Genomic DNA, 21,667 nt, shown 5'->3' on the forward strand with positions numbered 1-21,667 from the left:
TTTACGTTTGATAGAATGAAAATTGATGTTTAGTGTCAGTTGTAGAGGTGTCTTACAATTTTTTTTTTATTTGTACGTATTGGTGTAGACGGGTGAGATGGTTTAAATGAGTTTGTTGGCGTTTTCATGCCACAGTCATCCTTTGAATATATATAATGATATAAACTTTCAGTGTTTAAAAAATGTCAAAAACCTTTCATCAGATGTACTTCGGATTTTTATATACTAGCGAGTTTTGGAAGCTTCTATGGGCCATTCGATATCCTCGGAACGTCTCGAAAAGTTTCGATCATTTATACAGGTAGTTGTTGTCTTTGATACGATCCCTCAATGGATAGGCTACCACGTGACATTGTATAGTTCAACAATCGAAGTTCATCTGTAGATCGTATAATATTAAAAAGAAAATGAAAACTAGATTGCAGTAAAACATCATTTATATATTGACACATATTTGCCTTTTGGCAGAACATATGCGTTTTAAATAATGCAAAATGTCTCAGAATAAACTGATTATTTCTAAACGTTTACCACGTGACATTATGTAAAAGCAAGCTTGAAGAAAATTAACAAAACGATATTTCTGTTATAAATATTTATATTAGTTTGGAAAGCATAATTATTATTAAACAAAACGATATTTCTGTCAAAATATTTAATTTCATTAAGATACACTAACAGACCAAGTAAATATTCATTAACGATCATTAACATTATTAAGTTTAAACGAAGACTTAATTCGTCTTTTATATAATGTATAATGTTATATTATGTCCGACATGTCTGAACAGTGAATACATTATGAAAATTTTATGCAACATATGAGCACCAATTATCAGGGATGCGTACACATAAGTTAGTTAAATATACATTTAAGTGAATGAAAACAATACTTCACAAAGATTTCAAATCCTTGTATCTCACAAAACAAAACGTATCAAAATATTTTACAATAATAATTTTATTACTACGTTAATTATTTGATTTCGTTTAAGTATGGTTTAATAAGTATCTGCTTTTATTTTGTATAACAATATATTCATATAATGAAAATATTTAGACTTGAAGAAGTCTTAGAGATTTATTTAATAAATAAAATGTCCATCAGTAAATACTTGATGTTTATTTTCATTGATATTATATTTAAAAAATTTCGAAAATGATTCATTAACAGGAATATATGTTGATTAAACTTCAACTTTTTGTTTTGTTTTTAGTAGTTTGATCTTATAGCATCTTAATCATTTCAATATGGTGCAATTTTGAAAATTGTGTATTCATTGTGTTGACCAGCTATCATACACCCGTCTTGGTTTATTTTCATTATATTACATCATTTTGCGTTTACAAAAATTTCGGATTAAATGCCCATGAATCCGGAATCAAAACACTTGAGGTAGGTAGTTTGATATTACCGAATTCAACTAGCATAAGATTTGAGCCTAGAATAAATATACGTGATGATGCAAATGCGTATTATAGTCAAGAGTATCAGTGTGTATGTTTTCCAATTACTATTGCTTGTGCTGCGCAAAAAAACCACGTGCATGCATAAATATTAATTTCACTCGCGGACTGTAAATTTTTGCCTTTCTTATATAAATCCAGGACACGACAGTCAGAGCTGGACATATGACGTTGAATCATGGTCATCATAAGTTACGGTATTCTGAACTCTAGCTGTTTCTCTTTTCTTTTTTTGAGTGACTGTCCTATAAGAAATTTTGAAATGTTCAAAATACTAAAGATTTTCTTCCCAAGGAATATATAGCTTACCGTAGATGTATTTGGCAAAACCTTTGTTTTGAAATTTTGGATCTTCAATGCTCTTCAACTTCGTACATGTACTTTATTTGGCCTTTTTAACATTTTTTATTCGAGCGTCACTGGTGAGTCTTTTGTAGACGAAATGCGCGTCTAGCGTACAACATTTCAATCCTGGTAGCTATACAATTTTATATATCTACATAGGGTACATATCTTTTTTTATACTAATTGTTTTTTTTAGAGCATATTCACGTATTCATAAAATTTCTTCAGAACCAAGTTTTTCCTAAAGCATATTTAGATTGATTAAAGTAACTTCAGGAAATCCTTAAAATTTGAGATGTTTTAAAAGACCAAAATAATTGTCAGTATATAAGAGGTCTAAATGAAGCTGGTGTGTTGCTCTCAAAAAAAATTACAAAACCGTCTTATAAGTTGCATGCCACAGAGTTTCACTTCACATGGAAATTTGACTTTCTATTTCTCTATATACAGAATCTACCACGAGTAAATGCGACAGCTTCAATAATGATTATAAGAATAATTTAAGCCATCAAGGAAACAAAATATGAAGATATGACAGATGAAATGAATACATCCAGATTATTTTAGCAAACGGATTGCTTAAATTTATATTGCGATTGGTCTGTGTAATTTGCTTTAGACATTCAGTTTGCAGAAACTAAGAATTGAATAGGATTAGGACTTTGTATGTATATTTAACACGAAGAAAAACTGATGTACACTCCCAAGTAATAAATAGAATAGTCAAGCCTTTAAATGTAAATTCATATAGTAGCTGTATAAACTTTTCTGCCGTTTACAACTAAAATCCAAAAGTGCTTTAAATGAATTGTGTAACAATCTACACACAATTACATATTTTCAATAAAGGTGTTTTAACATCATCAGTACCTTATTCTATTCAGTTAATTATTTCAAATCTAAAGCCAAAAAAAAATCAGCAACATTTTTTTGGTGAGAAGTCAGCTGACTCGGGTTCACGTATTGCTTTTCTTTTTTTTAAAGAAAGCAACTTGTTTTCTTTTTTCCTAAAATAACCAAATAAAACATAAAAATCCCGAAGTACATTTTTTATTTGCGAATAAAAGTAGAATGTCTGACACGCAGCTTAATAATAATGTATCAGTGTTGTGATGCAGTGGCATGTCAGAAATCTCCATGGATGAACATTTAAAAGATGGAGGAACTTTCACCATGACGAAACCCCGCGTCTACGGCATGGCGTAATCGAAAGTATTTCAATCCTTCATTTCCATGTAAGGAATGGTGAACAGGCTGATGATATATTGCTTATTACATTGATTTCCTTATAAAATAACTAATATTTCCATTAATTGTCATTAGTAACAATTCCAATGCCAAACCTGCATGGCTCCCCCTAAGTCAACAATGAACACAGCTGTCCTGAAGGTTCCCAAGTCGTTTTCTTTCTAATTTGGTAATGGTATAAGGCTTAAAAATCGGGGGGATCTTTTTTTTCACTGTCCAATTCAGCCGGAAGTCATGAACCGGTATCAACGGCTTGCAGCATCAACGACAAGCAGTTTCGTACCCGTTTTGTTAAACGCTGAAGAAAGTTTTGGAGGGCAAACGTTTACAACTTTAATGGTTTTAAAGACTTTAAATAGCAAACTTCTTAGTAATGTACTATGCAACATGCATCTTTCGATTCTGAATGTAAACCGGAAAACCGGATGCATCAATTTGATTGTAAATTACGAAATGAATTCGGAACTACAATACGAAATTTCTTCAGATTATCAAGTTACAGTTAATATTCATGTATTTACTTTTAAACTTGTAAAGTGATTCAATATTATTGATAATTACTGTACTCGTGTTATTTGGCATGAAATTATATTCTGTTTTACGTATTATTTTGTACTCGTTTAAAAGGGGGATGCGGATTGCGTAAGTCAATATAAAAGCACGCGTTCGACTTTTAAAACTTTTTTGTTTGTAACTTGAATAAAATTATTTTTTTTAATCTAAATTTTCATTAGCATTCGCTGAAACGTGATTAAATTATGCAATCAATCGTCTATCTTGATCAAGTGTTCTCCTGTCAGGTGAGTCGATCTACCTGTATAAGTGATTAGCTATCAATAGCCGGATATCCCTGAGGGCTTTAAAACTGTAGACACTTTGGATTATAATGCAAAAAGCCTTAGGGTTATGCAATTACATGCAATTGATTATAATTGATAAGAAAAATGGCGGCGGCTAGAGAAACGAAAATAAATTTTGACAATGGCGGGGATCATTTGGCGATGGCGGAAGACAATTTAACGATGGCAGGGGTCATTTGACGGTGGCGGAAGATATTTTAACGATGGCGGTGCGGCATCATAAAACAGGTCATGGAGATCTATTTATTTTTTGTCTAAATTTTAAATGCGCATCCAAAAAGTGGCAAAATAATCAACTTATTGATGGTGGCCGCGTATTGGTAGAAGTAGAAGTAGAAGATCCCTGATGTTCAGTTGATAATCAAGCAAGGTGCCAATTCTACGTGTTACCTCCGCTGTGACGTAGGGTGTTACTGAATAAACATCAAAAACAAATCTGAATAAGAGAGGCGAAAGATACGAAAGGACAAATTATAAGTAAAAAAAGAACTGACAATGAAATGGCAAAAAAAAGGAAAATGGACAAAAAAGAAAAAAACAACAGTCTACAAAACCAAGCTGGAAGTATACAACCCGAAAGACAGCATTTACTGTGATTTATTTCAATGAGCATTTATGATTTGATTAAATGAATTTTGAGATATACGGAACAGTAATAACGAAAGGAGAGTCAATGGATGATTTGAAACCCGACTTTATTTAAAATGTTTTAAACAGTATACATTCTTGTGGTCAATCGTTTGCAGTGTTGCGTTTGTGGCACCGTTTACGACCTGATTAAAAACTTTCATAATGACATGCATTACATTTCCATCAAGTTAAAAAGCTGTAGTGTTCCGTGAGATAAAAGAGAGAATACCACATATATATACCACCAGATTGAAGCATTATCCATCATCGTCTCGTATCTCCTGCTTCTTCGTCAACAAATATCTGAAAGCAAGCGTTATCGTCGTTTTAATCGGAAAGCAAGCTTTCTGAATATACATCGTGGAAGACTTCGGTACAAAATGTCAGAACATAGCCGTGGTCAACATATTAGAGTATTCAAATCCTAGTGGAAATGAATATCAAAGAGTCTTAATCATAAATTTTAAATATTTTTTTTCAACAATTTTACGTGTCTCCATACAATCAACATGCTGATGAGCGCTACATGTTGCTGTTGAAGGCATTTTGATACACATTAGAACATTTTACTCTGACAATGAACACGAGCTCATATCCTCTGTGAATATCCAGATAACATAATATACTATAGTTTGTCCCAAAATAATCAAATGAAAAAAAGTCCTGAAATAGATTATTTACGAATTAAAGTAGAACTTCTGACACACACCTTAAAAATAATATTTCAGTATTTTTTAACTTCTGTGATGCACTGGCATAACAAGACCAGACTGACCAGTTGCTAATCAAGCCAGGTGCCAATTCGACTTGTTACCTCCGCTGTGTTGAAGGTGCTAATGAATAAACACCAAAAAAAAAATAAAAAAATTTAAAGTCTGCATAAGAGAGGCGAAAGATACCAAAGCGATTGTCAAACTCATAGTCGATAACGAACTGACAATGTCATGGCAAACAACGAAAATCGACCAAAAGACAAACTACAGTCTTCAAAACACAACATATAAAACTAATGACTGAGCAACACGAACCCCACCAAAAACTGAAGGTGATCGCAGGTGCTCTTTTTCCGATGATCAGCAAATTGTTCCATCTGGGTGTAAACAGCCAGTTTCAAAGCGGGTTTATGTTTCAATAGTTTAAATTTGATCATCCAGCCTGCAACCGCTAATTTTTTAAAGAACAGTCCGCGAGCCGATTAATTTCCGTACGATTTAGAAAAGTGAGCAATCAATTTATCTAATGCAGAAATAGACCTTAAAAAACAAGTTTACCTACTAAAATGAACTTTGAACTATGTAATTTGTTTAAATGAAAACTTCAGTTTGGAATTGTTCGTGTTTAATTATTAAAGGTGTTACAGTCCTTAAAATGTCACGAAGCAAAATTGAGTATTTTTCACGTGCGTCTTTTATATGTAGTAATAAAATCACATTTTTATGTTGAGGTGACACACCTGTTCTATAATTGTTGTGAAAATATTGCAATGTCGAACTGCTGGCTGTATATTTTTATCTTCAAATTTTCAAATCTTACAGTATCATGAATTTTGAAAATGGATGATAAACTTCATAATGACTTTTTTTGTGTATTGATTTTAATGGTTGGCTCTTGTTGTTTCGTCTTAAGTGGTAAACACGGAATTATGCACACGGAATCATCTCTAAATTATAAAATAAAACTTATTGAAACCAGTTTTTATTTGATTTCGATTTAAACGATGAAACAAGATTGTTTACCATTTGATAATACGTAGAATTGTTTAAATCCTCTTCATACATTAAGAAAGGGTCGAATGAAAAAATAAACCAATAACCGTGCGTTACGTCTCTATTTATTTCTATATCAAAAATGATTGCATGACTTCAGAAGCATTAACTAAGTACATTTTGCATGTTTTGATGAGTTTGTTGATCGGAATAAGGAGAAGAACGTTCATTTGAAAAGTGCATCATTAGCAGGGGGCAGAAATAGTTTTTCCGTGAAACATATCACTTACAGACAATTAAACAATTAAAGATCTTTTTAAAGCTGAAAGAGCATGCAACTAATCCAACACTGGTAATCGTTGATACAATCCGCCTGTATTTATTTATCCCGCATATGCAAACGAACACCCCTGCAACAAGGAAGAAGTTCTTATGATCATATTTACATACACCAGTCACGTTTGTAGATACTGTTGAATCGAGGCGAACCGTTTAAGGGAAGATGGCACTGAAACCAATTAATAATATTATCCAATACTGTCAACAGAGCAAAAAAGAAAACGCTAGACCGAGACCTTTCTTGTAAATAATGAAGTTAATAAAATAAATAATATATCATTTTGATCAATTAAATGCACGGAAATTTTTAACCCAAAGCTTATTTGGTAAACAAGCTATATATGCTACTTTGTGTAATTATCATAATGGTAATATCAAGTTGACGTCTTTTTGTTTTAATAATCAAAATTAATCCCCAGTGTTACATTTCGAATCAATTCATTGATTCAATAGCAACTCCGTTCCATAATGTATATCAAAGCTTTGGAATTTCAGTATCGATCGAAGCCAAGGAGCTCGTATCGATTCATTTTCTTTGCGGCATCAAGCTTTCTAGTGGTGCTGCATTCAGCATCCATGTTTGAGGTTGCTATGGTAATGACATCATGTCTACCATTATGCTAATTGATTCCTTTTACGGTGGAGAAATGTACATTTTACAGGCGATTTAGAAAAACATCTGCTTGGAATTTTGACTGACCTCAAAGTCCTATCAATTGGAAAGGTGTTAATTTCTTTAGAAATATGGTATAAAAACAAGAGAATAGACGAAAAAGTGTCATTTTAAAGACGTTCTACAGGTCATATTACACAAACATGGGGACGGTTTTATCATTTTCTCCACGACCAAGGAAGCCATTGTACGAGGAGGTGAATTTAAACAACTACCAATACGAACTTTTAAACAACACTAAAAATTCATCAAATCAGAGGGACAAGAGTTACAGGAAACATTCTATATTTCTTGGAGGATTAAGTTGGAAGAAATTCTCTGTAAGTAATGGAAAGAAGAAAGATAAAAACGTTCAGCGATTTTCAAACGCCACCATTGTACCAGGAAAAATTGACAATAATTTTAACATCGAGAATGTAGATATAAACAAAAATATACCAAAGTCAATTTCCAGTTATAACATTAAGTCAGAAAAGCTAGACGAGAAGAAGAATGTGGAGAAGAAATCTGTCAAAAAGATTGACAAAGCCACCAGTCCTAAACGGACAGTAATCCAAGCCAGTACTTCAGAATTATTGAAATGTTTAGGAGAGTTTCTGAGAAAGAAGTGTAAGCGTCTACGAAATTTCGAAAGTCACAGTGCTATTGTATGGCTGCGGACAGTAGACAGATCTTTACTACTACAAGGATGGCAGGATGTAGCGTTTATCAATCCGGCGAACGTAGTGTTTTTGTACATGTTGGTAAAAGACTCAATGTATAACGATATAGATTCAGAACATGAACTTCAGGCTCTTGTTTTAACTTGCCTATATCTGTCATATTCTTATATGGGAAACGAAATAAGCTATCCACTAAAGCCATTCCTCGTTGAAGAAAACAGAGACAAATTTTGGGATCGCACTTTAGTTATCATTAACCGACAAAGTGCTAACATGCTGCGTTTGAACAGTGATCCTAGTTTTTTTACGGAGGTATTCACAGAACTCAAAGCCTACTCGCCTTGTATATGAGCCTTTCCTATCTATTTCGCCATAATGCCAATTATCTGCCAAGACAATTAAAAGATAGTGATATGTGAATGAGCTGTTGCTTGTTTTTACATCGCAATAGTTCAGAATAGCTCAATTAACACGTGAAAGGTTCATAAATATGTGAGAACGAACATGTCTTTTCAGTTGACAAATATGTGTTCAGTAAGTGATGGAATTGTTATTTTCTATTTCATATGTTTTATGAAATATAAAATAGTTTTAAATGTTTACGTAAGCTTTTGTTGGAAATTATAGAGTATGTTAAAAATATTGCAATTTGATTCAAATTTTACTTTCCATTTTTCAAATAAGTAAAAATTATTTGCATTATCGGAAATTCTTCTTTATACAATTTCGTTTTAGTCATCTAGCCAACATTTTAAGATGAATCATATGTATATATTCATTCTCAAATATTCGATTCTCAAAAATCAATAGCTAATGTGATTGCTTCCATGTTTTATCTGATGAATGAAGCCAGAATCGATTGAATACCGTAAAATCAATGCCAAAACAAAATGTATTCATTGATCTTTTGGTAGACTTGATTACAATAGAAAAACGATATAAAATTGCCTGTTAAACATGTTATTAGTAGAAGAGTTTAACTAGTATGTTGACAATGAAAATTTTCCTGTTTTCTTTTTAAAGAATTAGTTTATTCTTATATTTGAATACGTGTATGCTAATGAGTTGTATCATTATAAATTATACTAATATGTTTTTGTTACGAAGGGAGCTTTAATGATGCTCCCCAGCTACCCCTTCCCAAAGATACAAAATATGTGATGTTATGCTATTTATCTTGTGTTATTACATTTAAGTTAATTTATGAATATTTTAAATGATTGTAAAATGAAATAAAATATGAATTTTATGTTTGCAAATTTATTCTTTTAGTCTTATTAGTTGATTAACAATGCAAGCCTTCTTTTATAACGTGCATTTCTGTACGTATGTCCTGAATTTACTGACTTGGGTTTCTTATATAAAATGTTTGTAAATACTTGACAGGTCGGGTTCGTAATGCTCAATATCTTTCTTTGAAATTTTTGTTTTCTGTTGATTATCTTTTTCTGTTTTTTTCTTTCGGTCATGGTGCCGTCTGTCCTTTTCGACTTATTTATTATCATTGTCCACATTTTGTATCTTTTTTCTTTTTTTTGGAGTCAAAACGCATTTTCAAAAAGTGTAAAATGCAACTGCGACTCGAGATATTCTAGTTCCGTATTCGTTTACACTTACAGTGCGGGAACTGGAAGATATTCTAGTTCCATATTCTTTAACATCTACAGTGCGGGAACTGCATGGAAGGTATTACAATGATTGCAATTAAAATGATAACAACAATAAAGTAGGAAATCGTTTTCCAACAGGTAGCAATTTTGATACAACTCTTGAATCAAATAGTTTAGATGTGATACCGGGGAATTTTCAACAAACCCACGGGTTTGTGTTGGTGTTCGTGTTGCCCAATCTTTTTTTGTGGTTTGAATACTGTTGTTTGTCTTTTGGTCGTTTTTCGTTTCATCAGTTTGTAATCGACTTATGAGTGTGTATAGTCAGACACAGAACAAAGTGATGAAGGTTGTTAAACAGTAACATGGTGTCACCAAAACTTAATCTCAAAGAAACGATGTATCTGTACAGAAGATTATTGTCTTTAGTATAATGGATCATATATGTAAAAGGAATTGTGAATAATAATCACAAGTAAGCTCAGACTAGAACAATACAATCTCCAACACCTAGACTGTCATATAAGAAAAAATACTTATGATTACCAAACTAAATACAAATTTAAACAAATGGTTAAGGCATAACATGCGATACCGAAATTGTTTTTAGAAAGACAAATATTTTGGCACAATTAATTGCCTACGTCAATGTCGGTCTTTATTTTTACAGAATAACCGCCATTTGCCACTGACAACATAGCATAGTTTGTTTGAAAACCAACAAAAATCGTACGAAAATCAACTAAGAGTTAATAGAAAAAGTTAAATAAAAGAAAATTAGAATTTTGTTGTTAAAGTTTAGTGTAATTATCATAAGAATAATCCATTAATCTTGCAGAGTGTTTGCGATAAAAATCGCTTTTTTTATTAATTTAATTTGTTTAGATGAATCAATGACGTCAGATTACTAGTTATAGATAGGTAATCGATTTCCCATTTTTGCATATACATATTGTATATATAAATGTTTATACTTAATAAAAAATTGATACCACAATAAACATATATATCGACGTGGGAGTGGATACCATTACATGACGTCATTTATCGATGTTATTGACATGCCAACATGCGTGTAGATCAGACCAAGGACGTATACGTCCGTGATCAGATATATCCAGTTTTAACTACTTTACATTGAAATACATATGTACAGATTCAAAAATTACTTTCTGTATTCATTTCAGCAAATGATAGGTCTACTGTTTGAATGACACCTACTGTTACACAATTCTTCTGTCTTACTAAAAACAAACGCATAATTTTCCAAAATTAAAATAAACAATAAATCTAATATAGGTAGGTTGTGATTCAGACTTGGCTTTATATTTATATATTCGATATAGCCAAACAAACAACCCTCTGTAGCATGGGTTTTTACTATCGAATGGGTGATGTCCAGGTGACCATATTTCGACCAAACCCCCCTAATCCATCTTTTGGATCACAAAGATATTAATCATATACATTGATATTTCAAACTGCTATCAGTAGTTAAACTCTTTGCTGATTATTCGCTTAACGGCAATACTTTTACTACCACTTCTACGGTTTTTTTTTTATTTAAAAATTCTACAGCTTCTGATGAAACATTTGCATAATCTTTTTTTATCTGTCTCCTTCACCATTTTGAGCTACTTTGTCCAATACTGTGTATTTCTACACGAAATGCGATATCTTCATAGCTATTAAACCAAGAGTTCCAAGGGGTGAAGTTGAAGTCATCCCTTCGTAAATTTTACGGACTCCATCACGAGTTGGTTGACCGTTATGGAATATCCGTTTCACAGATGATAGCGGATATGTTCCAATTGTCGTAACTACAATCCCGTCCCCTTTCCCCGAATGTGACCTACCGAATTAGACTTATTATATGGTTTATACTAACATGAGCAACACGACGGGTGCCACATGTAAAGCAGGATCTGCTTACCCTTCCAGAGCACCTGAGATCACCCACAGTTTTTGTTGGGGTTCGTGTTGCTCAGTCTTTAGTTTTCTATGTTGTGTTTTGTGTACTGTTTTTTGTCTTTTGCCTTTTTCTCTTTTTTAGCAATGGCGTTGTCAGTTTATTTTTTGACTTATGAGTTTGAATGTCCCTTTTGTATCTTTTGCCTCTCTTTTTCATCTGAGGAATTCTATATTTTTAGTCATGTTTACATTTCTAATGGCAAATCTTCAAACATATATTAACAGAACCTGTTATAAGTAGGCCTACAGTAGATGAAATAGGTTACACAGATAAACATCTGTTGTACACGATAGCAAAACCCATTGCATTGCAATGTCAATCGGAAACACAGAAAAAAAAACTTGCCGTATACAATAGAATTTTTTTTATTGGCAACACTGATCATATTGTATGTCGTAGTGGTAGCCGGTACATTTACATGTGATAGATTTTGTTTTAACCACATTTATTTTTTTAATTTATTTTCATTTTGATTTAGTTTGGATACAATAATAAAATATAGAAAACTATTAGCAAATTCGGAAATATCTGGTAAATGTGTGCGCTTCCAAGCATGTGATTGGAAATACCGGGGTATTATTGTATCCAAGATATGGCTTTTACAAAAGACAATTAACACATTAAACATAGAATGGAAGATAAAAAAAAATGTTAAGATAAATAGCTTTTTTCTATTTTCACTTTCACCTCATACCAATGTAGCCATCACAAAGCGTCTATCTCAAACTTTTCACATTTTCATTTTCATCTCTGAAACTGCTTATACATATGTCTATTCTAACCAAACTTTGAAGAGAGTATAAAAAGAAACTTGGTTAAAAAAATATGACCAGCAGAGGCAGCCTTTGATTCTCTTAGGTCAATTAAAAAAATATTCTCTGAAACCTCAAGGCAAAATCTTTTGAACGTTTAGAGATTGATGAACGAAAGAACCTCAACAAACGATCCATATTCTATGATGACCAGTTGAAGAAATGCAGCAAATGTTTTTGTTTGAAACTACTCAGCAATCTTATCACTAATGGTGCATGTGAAGATCCTCTACAAATAATCATCATTAGGTTTCGATTGGGTAAAACATGGTCTTAATTGATAAATTCAACAACACTTACCGTTATCTTGATGTATTTTTTCGTTAAATAATCAAGAATTTTCTAACCCAAAGGAACTTTCTTTAAATAAATCAAATAGAAACGATAGTAACTGTCTTTCCTAGATTTAGATATTTCATTTTACACGGGAAACTCTACACTAAAATTTACGACAAAAGGGACGACTTTTCGTTCCCTATTGTTAATTTTCCCTTTTTGGACGGTGATGTTTCTTTGGTACCATCTTACGGTGTTTATATATCACAACGTGTTCTATATGCTTGTGTCTGTTGTGACGTTTTGGATTTCAATGAACGTAATCTTTGTATTACTGGTAAATTATTAAGTCAGGGATTTCGTTACCACAAATTACTTAAAACTTTTACTAAATTCTTCAATAGATATAAAGCTTTGGTTTTGAAGTTTGGTTGTATCCTAAGTAAAATAATTTCAAACGGGATAGCGCATCCTAATTTTTACGGAGATGTTGTTTACCGAGCCCGGAAATTACGAAACTTATCGATCCTTTAAATAATCTTATTCTAAAAGGTTACCAATTCAGCACTGTAATTATAGATCTTTGAATATTGTTTTTATTGGTATTAATATTGATTTTTTTATCAGTTAATTAAAATCAAACTAATTTTATTATTTTTATATACATATGCACATTCATGGCTCTACAATATGTCGATACCTGTATTTTGGCATTGTACAGGGTCATGTTTTTCTCTGACTGTTAATGACGTCTTTACACTAAATCCATTAGATGTTGGATATGTACTGATTGATATTTTAGTCTTAGATGCACGATTTTTTTATTTGTTATTGGCTTTGAACTAGCTGTCAGTAACTGCGAGTACTCTCAGATATGTACATAGTGTCTTTTTGTTGTTGGGATGTATAAGTACCCTTCCTCGTCCACTCTGTGTTTTTGTTAGATGTATTTCTATTTGTATCCATCTGATGAGTAAAGCCTTTTTAAACTGATTTTTATAGTTTGTTCTTATGTTGTACTGCTATAACACTGTCACAGGTTAGGGGAGGGTCAGCGCCTTCAAACTAGTTTAACATTCTGTATGTCCCTGTCCCAAGTCAGGAGCCTGTAATTCAGTGGTTATCGTTTGTTGCTGTGTAACATATTTGTTTTTCATTCATTTTGTACATGAATTAGGTCGTTAGTTTTCTCGTTTGAATTGTTTTGCATTTCTCATTCAGGGGCCTTTTATAGCGGACTATGCAATATGAGCTTTGCTCATTGTTGATGGCCGTACGGTGACCTATAGTTGTTAATTTCTGTGTCATTTGGTCTCTTGTGGAGGGTTGTCTCATTGGCAATCATACCACAACTTCTTATTTTTATAACCAGTGACAATCATTGATTATTATTGATTATGACTGACCGTATTAAAAAATATTTTCCTCTGAAACTGTAAGGAGCCTTAAAATTCGTTGAAACTTACGGAACTAATAGTTTTCAGACTATCGATATTCTATCCTCATTTAAAATTGACCAAGCGGCTAAACTACATGGTCACTTTTAACCAAATTTGGCAAAACAAATTTACAATGGAGGACTATTTGTTCCCGATAGGATAAAAATATGTAACCCCCGATTCAATCTATGAATCAGATTGGCCAACTATCAAAGATCTTCTCTTCTAAAGCCAAAAGTCAAATTATCTTGAATCCTACTAAATTGAGAATTGAAAAACCCTCTTCAAATGAACCTCATTTTAATTTGTTCACGTAGTAACAGTGCCAAATAATTGAAATTGAAACTCTACGGGAAATTATGTTTTCATCTTTTACTTGGAAACTGCACGGCCAATGTAAATCCTTGATATTAGAATGTATGTGGTAATCTTCATATAAAATATAAGACGACTTTTCCTTTCCTGTTGTTTATTTTCCTTTCTTTCATGGGGATTTTCAGTTAGCTCGTTCTTTTGCTGTGTACATTTCGGTATGAGAGTTTTACGGTGACATCTCAAATTTCAATAAACATATCAATATTATTTTGATACTGTAATCCGAGTAAATGTTACTATAAAACAGCAGATATGCAATTTCAATTATTGCTTCTGGTACGTTTTCATTTTCAATTGTATAAATTTTATGCAGGTAAATAGTTTCTTTTTAATGTTCTGTTTTAATGTTATGGTAGTTAATTTTGAATAATATGATACATTGTTCTGTAATTTTCACATCCAAAATTAGATTTAGTTTCAGAAATGTCCACAATTGTCAATTCTCAGTTACCAGCTTACATCTTATTTTATACAATAAATTAACGTTAAACTGTTTATAGTCTGTATGAATTGTCTTTTTCAAGTAAAGTTTATCTTTTGCGTAATAAAGATACATTGAATAAATGACAATGCAGAAATCCAGGTTCGAACTCCCTCTTTATGTAAATCTTGAAGTCAAATATAAACATTAGAAGATTTTGTTCACCAATATTATACCCCACTCAAAATGACTTTATATTTGGCCAGCAGCTAGATTGACAGTGATGAGTTGTAACGTGTGAGCACTTTTTGGGTCTTTCAGATACCTTCTTCCTGTTTGCCGATGATTTGATTTTTTCAATATGTTGCTTGAAGTTAACAATTTTCGTCACACTTTTCTCAGAAACTTCAATACTTCATATTTGGTCAGCAGCGCAACAGTCATGAGTTGTATCGTGTGAGCAATTTTAGGATCTGTCAGATACATTCTTCCTGTTTTTCGATACTTTGATTTAGGAGTGGGGGTATGCTTAGAACGACAACGCGTGCAATCTTGTAAATTAATTCTTTGAAACTATAAAAGATAACAAGATAAAACCTCTGACACCTCTGCAAAGAAATGCTTTTAAACGTTTTTAAGTTTTTTTTTGGATTAGAGGCAGCATATACTTGTGCAGTTTTAAACATGTTATTATATGTAACTTGTATCTCTCCTTATTTATAACATTTAAGTTTTAAATAGCAAAATACAAATATTTCCAAACAGTGACGTCTAACTCATTATTTAAAAATAGTCATTTTGATTCAAAATTAGAAATAGTACGTATGCTTGATAAAAAGAGAGAGGCAATAAAAAATCATAAGTCCAATGAAACAGATTACACCAATACCAAAAAGAAAAACTACGACAAAACACTACATGGGAAGCTAAAGATTGAGCAACGCGAACTCCGCCAAAAGTGAACCCCGACACTCCGAAGGTGTACATAGAGCTGGTTAATTTCCCATTTACACTTTCAGACCATTAAATTGTTGTTGTTTTTTTACATTTGTAATTCAATTGGACCAACAGATGATTCTTCGCCTTTTTTATTCCCTTAATCAGTTCACTAAAGTCCAATATTCTTTTCTGTTTTTGAGCTAGACTTTGACTATATGCCATCACTTTGGAATTTAAGGTGTGACCGAATTCTGAATTAAAGGTATATAACAAAACCAGGGACAAAATACTAGATGTGTGAGTGACTTGCACGAAGGTATCATAGCTTATATATAGTATGTCCTTAGATAAAACAGGTGAAGTCGAAGAGTGACTTAATTTTCAATGAATACACTTGCATATAATTCCTAAGGAACAAAATTTTCAGTCCTCTCAATGATTTTAAGTAAAACGATAATAATTATATCACCTTTAAATAGTTGATAGAAATTATGTTAGTATTTTATCAGTATAAAGTGTATCTTATCAAATGCTCAGGACAATCTTTTTTTACCCTCCCATATTTTCCCCAAAATCCGTTATTTTTTTTTGTTTTCTTTTAATTTCATTTTTTTTTTCGTGTTTTTCTGTGTTATTTACACTTCCATAAACATACAAGAAGTAACGTTTGTTTACTATAAACTATCAATTGCTAGTTTACCTTCCACACCGGTCATTGATATTTAATATAACTGTCTTCTTTATCCTTGTCCTTGGAAATTTAAACCCCATGTGTCGTTTTTCACAACGCCCTGTCGTTTTAACGATCGAGTTTCCGTTTTCAGATTGGATTTCTTCAAAATATTTTCGCAAATATATCAGATGTTCAAAGAAGCTAATCGCTTACTTGTTTGGTCAAAATTCGAGACATAATTGATCAAAGCACATCAATCATTGACAGTTTAACTCATTGGTGATATACATAATACAGGTTTCGGTACGGACTTGATATTTTCCAGCTTGTGTAAAAAAAAAAAGATCCGCTGGATATACCGGCCCTACATTTTTTTAGAATGAAACATTAAAATACAAATATAATGAACACCCAGTGGGAAATCTAGTGACCGAAAATGCACTCTCCTTATAAAAAAACAACTATAGGTCACCATACGGCCTTCAACAATGAGTAAAACCCATACCGTATAGCCAGCTATAAAAGGTCCCGAAATGACAAATGTTATACAATTCAAATAGGGAAAACTAACGACCTGATTTATGTACAAAATAATGAACGAAAAACAAATATGATATACAGCAACAAACGACAACCACTAAATTACAGGATCCTGACTTGGAACAGGCACACACAGAATGTGGCGGGGTTAAATTAGTTTTTAAAAGCATGTTACAATTTCCCAAAATTTACCTTTTTTCACATCTAAGTTTTTGAGTACACTGGTCTGCTCTTGTTACGCGAACATCCAATATAGAAACATTGCCTTTTCGTGAATATAATTATTTAAAAATCTGTTTGTGCAGGCTCAAACAATGTTAATCTTTGCTGCCTTCGATTCGATTCCTTTGAAATTTGTTTCCTGAACTTCTCTGATCTAGCTGCATACATAAACGGATAATAGGTATGTTCCAGAGAGGTATACAGCCAGAAGAAAATAAATTGAAGTTGGTACTCCAGGAATTTATTCGCATAGCAACATTTTAAAACAATTTTACACCAAGCTCATATAGTCTGCTGCACTCGTCGTTTGCTGTTTAAGGAGGAAAATGATCTATTTTTATTTTTACCATTTATTAAAACGTTTTCTCGTGAATTTATATTTGACAGCGTCCTTGCTAAAACATTGAAAAGATCAAGTTTTCGGTTGTTACAGGGGAGGTAATATTTTGTGACACTGCAGCGAAACTGCTAAGATATTCATTCATCTCGGGTTCCCGCGTGTTGTTTTACGTTTTTTTCAACCGGCACGAGTTACATCAAGTGACCTAGAAATTGTACATGTTCTAACGCTAAATGTTGACTATTCTTAAACTTTAAAACATTTTAAGTATAGGTTTTACTGCATTTTGCATTTTAATACCTCAAGTCTGGCTACATACATTGTATTTAAAAAAGCCTTTAAAAACATGTATAGTCGCACTTAAGAAAAAATCCGTAATATTGCACTGTTACATGTTTTTGTTGACAAATTATCTTGTATTTCTGTATATTGAACATATTATTTAATTCATGGATATATATTGAAATACACATGTATACGGTAACTAAATCCCCCCCCCCCCAAAAAAAAAGAACAAAAACAAAAATAAAAATAAAAAGCAACACGAAAGTAAGTACACATTTAAATTGTAAGATTACGATCATTCAGTAAAAATTAGTGAGCAGGAGAAATAAACTATAGCGTTTCAACTAAAGGTATTTTGTGTACATTAGAGGGAAAAATAAGCTATTTTTGACGAGATAAATGCAGCTGACAAACCCAGTCGACAAGTCCCTGACGAGTGACACTGTGTTTGTGTGGTGCGTTTGCCATCTAACCTAATATGATATGCAACTCAATTGTTTTGTTCCGTCCCATTCTAACTTCAAACCAATGGGACAGTTGCATTTAAAGAAAATAAACTCCAATTTTACTATATCTTCATTTCTTTTTTCTGTATTTTTTTAAAAATGAAATTATGATTAATTGTCATTTGGCTATTTGTATCGCTGGGGTGTTGTTGTTTCATTGACAGGAGTTAAATTTTGTTATTATGGTATTTGAAAGTAAATGCAAATCTGATCGTTTGAGTCTTCATTGTGCAAATAATCATCAGCATTCTAGTCCAAGTTCAGAGGACTAACATCATTTTTACTAATCAAGGTCCGGGGTAGTCCGATAAACTATGACCTCGTGGGCAATACTTTCTTTACTGTTCCGAATCATTCACTTCTAATTTGTTAACATATATTTTACGCCAACACACACATATATGTATGCATATCAAAACTTAACTAACACGCCAGTAAAGAATGTTCAGGTAGGCGTAACAGATGAACGTTTACCTAATCTGATCCAGCCAATGGATATCCACAATGGGTTACTGGATGGCCACAATGGGTTACTGAATGGCTACAATGGGTTAATGGATGGTCATACCTAAGCAGTTATGGATTTGATAATATTCGATTTGGTCAAACTGGAAATTTGAAAATAATGGACTCCTGTTTAATAAATCAAATCAAAGAATTTCCATAAAGATGAATTAATTTAGGAGAAGTCTTTCTAAAAAATATTGTCCAATATATATATAAAAAAGTTAGTAAACTTCGATTTGAAATGTTTCTAAAAGGAAACCTATACAAATTATTTTTTCTAGCAGCGTCTACAAAAAAACAAAATTAAAACAACTTTATTGTTTTGCATGGAAATTATTAAGTGTTGTATATAGTCATCTGCATAAATACAAACACCGAATTCACTGGTTTTGAACTGGGGCTAATAGATGTCTATTGGTCCACAGTTTGAAGGCAAAGACGATTTTAAAGACAAAAAAATCACCAGGAAAGCTAGCAAAAAGTCCAGAGAGCCATATTTGTATAAATGCATGTCAGTGTCTCATCTGATATATTCTTTTCAACTTTTAGCTAAAAAGACAATATGTTTAAAAGTTGTATTCACGGGAGAGTTTGCTTTGCAGATTTATTTTGATTTGAAGGTATTAAATGATGTATTTCATGTCATTATATAGTCATGTATGTACTTTGTGACATGTACGCAACAGTGCTATTTTTCATCAAAGGGTGAGGGTTTCTAATCAAGCACCACGCTCTTTTCAAAACTAAGCTAGAACGCTTCATCTTAACTTTTTAAAAGACGAAGAGAGACTTTTTAACCAAGTCACATGTATATCTTACAATTCTCGAAAAGGAGCTTCCAACTAGTACTTGGAATAAAAAATTCGCAATAAAATATTTTTTATATAGTAGTTCACATGTATGGATAAGCTGCTTCTTGTGATCACGATATATTGTTTTTAATTCTTTGTAGTTCATCGAGCTGCTTAATGATGTACATCTATTTTATAATTCTTAGCTCGACATTTCCTGATGCTGTTATAGATTTTACATAATTTATAATTACAGTATTTCACTTAGATTCCCGTAATTGGGAAATATGGCCCTTAATTTAGGGTTTTGAACACTTTGTATACAGTAAATCCCTTCTTTTCCGTTGTGTTCTAAGATCGGATTCATACCAATGTTTGTTTTTAACGTAATGTTATCGCCTTTTATTTGTAACGTCTTTCTGAAGTTCAGCCTTGAACTGTGTGTCAGATGATTCAGCGCATTTATATTGACTGGGAGTAGGTGTAAAGGAATCGCTGGAGGATGATTTGTGATATTTGTGATCATATGGTCCATAATAATTGATAGCGTGCCTGCGTCAGATGTGTTTTTATATTGAAATATGAAATATATTAAAATATATTTTTTTTAATTTAAAAAAAAAATAATTTCAAATTCAATTACATAGTCTACTTCTGCATCAGTTCGGGGAAGAAGAAGTATAATTCGAAAGGAACCATGATTCTACAATTTGAACAATCTTAGACAATCTTCAAGTAATTCTTTACATCTACAAATAATATTGTGCTATCATATCTCACTCTAAGACTACATCTACATAAGCATTATAGCAAGCAATCATTTTGTATCGATTATTGTCATCAGTAACAAAATCTAGTTCCGATCCAACTCTGGCATGTAAATCGTCATAAATTACGATATAAGGGGAACTTGGACGATTTCAATTTTAATTGCTGATCAGATTAAAAATGGTATGTTTTTGGCATACGCTAGTCAATAATAATAAGTTGTCAAGTATAAGTTATCATGGCATATGAACGAGCATGAAGATTAAAATGGACCACTCCATTAAATATCTGAAAAGGGGGATGGTTCATGATATATCTGAGGGGTATTCATTTCCCATTTGTAGTTTCTGAGGGGTATTTTCTTGTAAAATATGTAAACATAAGGGGTTGATGGCACGATTTGGAATCTGAGGGGTTTAACACCAAGCATCGGAGGATTGAAATTTGTCTGTCATTTTTCTAGGGGGTGGGTCTTTGACAAAGTAACAATCCACCCCCTTTTCCGAGATCAAATGGAATGGCCGAATCTCAAGTGGTTAAATTATAAAATGTCAGTGTTTGTAGGAAATATATAGAAATGAGATAAAGGTTAGATGAACCCTACCAGACAGACATGTAAACGTTACAATCATTCCATACACCAAATGTAGTTGACATATTACATATAGTATCTGAGAAGAGGACCAAACTACAGACATTTAACATTGACTAATGAACCATGAAAATAAGGTCAAGGAAAAATAATACCGGTCAGACAGACATGTTCACCTTACAATCATTACATACACCAAATATAGTGAACCTATTGCTTTACAGTATTAAAAAAACAAGACCAAAACTCAAAAACTTATAATTGACCACTGAACAATGAAAATGAGTTCAAGGTCAGATGAAACCTGCCAGGCTGACATGTTCCCCTTATAATCATTCCATACACCACATATGTTGACCTGCTGATTATAGTATCCGAGATACGGACCATGTAAACTTAACATTGATCACTGATCAATGAAATGAGGTCGAGGTCAGATGAATCCTGGCTGACGGACATGAAGACGTTGCAAGGAACCCATATACCAATATAAAAAGATGTGGTATGACTGCAAATGACACAATTCTCCACAAGAGACCAAATGACACAGAAGTTAACAACTATAAGTATAGTTATCCTATTACTCATAATAAGTGAGAAATTCACATATAAAAATGATTATATTATTATTTTCAAGCAGTTGCTGTACCATGAAAATGAGGTCATGAA

At 32.4% G+C, this 21,667-nt stretch overlaps 2 protein-coding genes across 3 annotated transcripts in view; both read left to right on the forward strand.

Moving 5' to 3' along the window:
• LOC127728443 (integrin alpha-PS1-like) overlaps positions 1 to 21,667 on the forward strand; it is a 201,285-nt gene that overhangs the window by 170,870 nt on the left and 8,748 nt on the right. The window lies entirely within an intron of this gene.
• LOC127728474 (cyclin-dependent kinase 5 activator 1-like) lies at positions 7,203 to 9,179 on the forward strand. The gene has a single exon (XM_052235872.1). The coding sequence runs from the start codon at positions 7,412 to 7,414 to the stop codon at positions 8,279 to 8,281; it is 870 nt and encodes a 289-aa protein (XP_052091832.1). The 5' UTR covers positions 7,203 to 7,411; the 3' UTR covers positions 8,282 to 9,179.

This window comes from Mytilus californianus, unplaced genomic scaffold (genome assembly GCF_021869535.1).
Source record: "Mytilus californianus isolate M0D057914Y unplaced genomic scaffold, xbMytCali1.0.p SCAF_2, whole genome shotgun sequence".
NCBI lineage: Eukaryota > Metazoa > Mollusca > Bivalvia > Mytilida > Mytilidae > Mytilus > Mytilus californianus.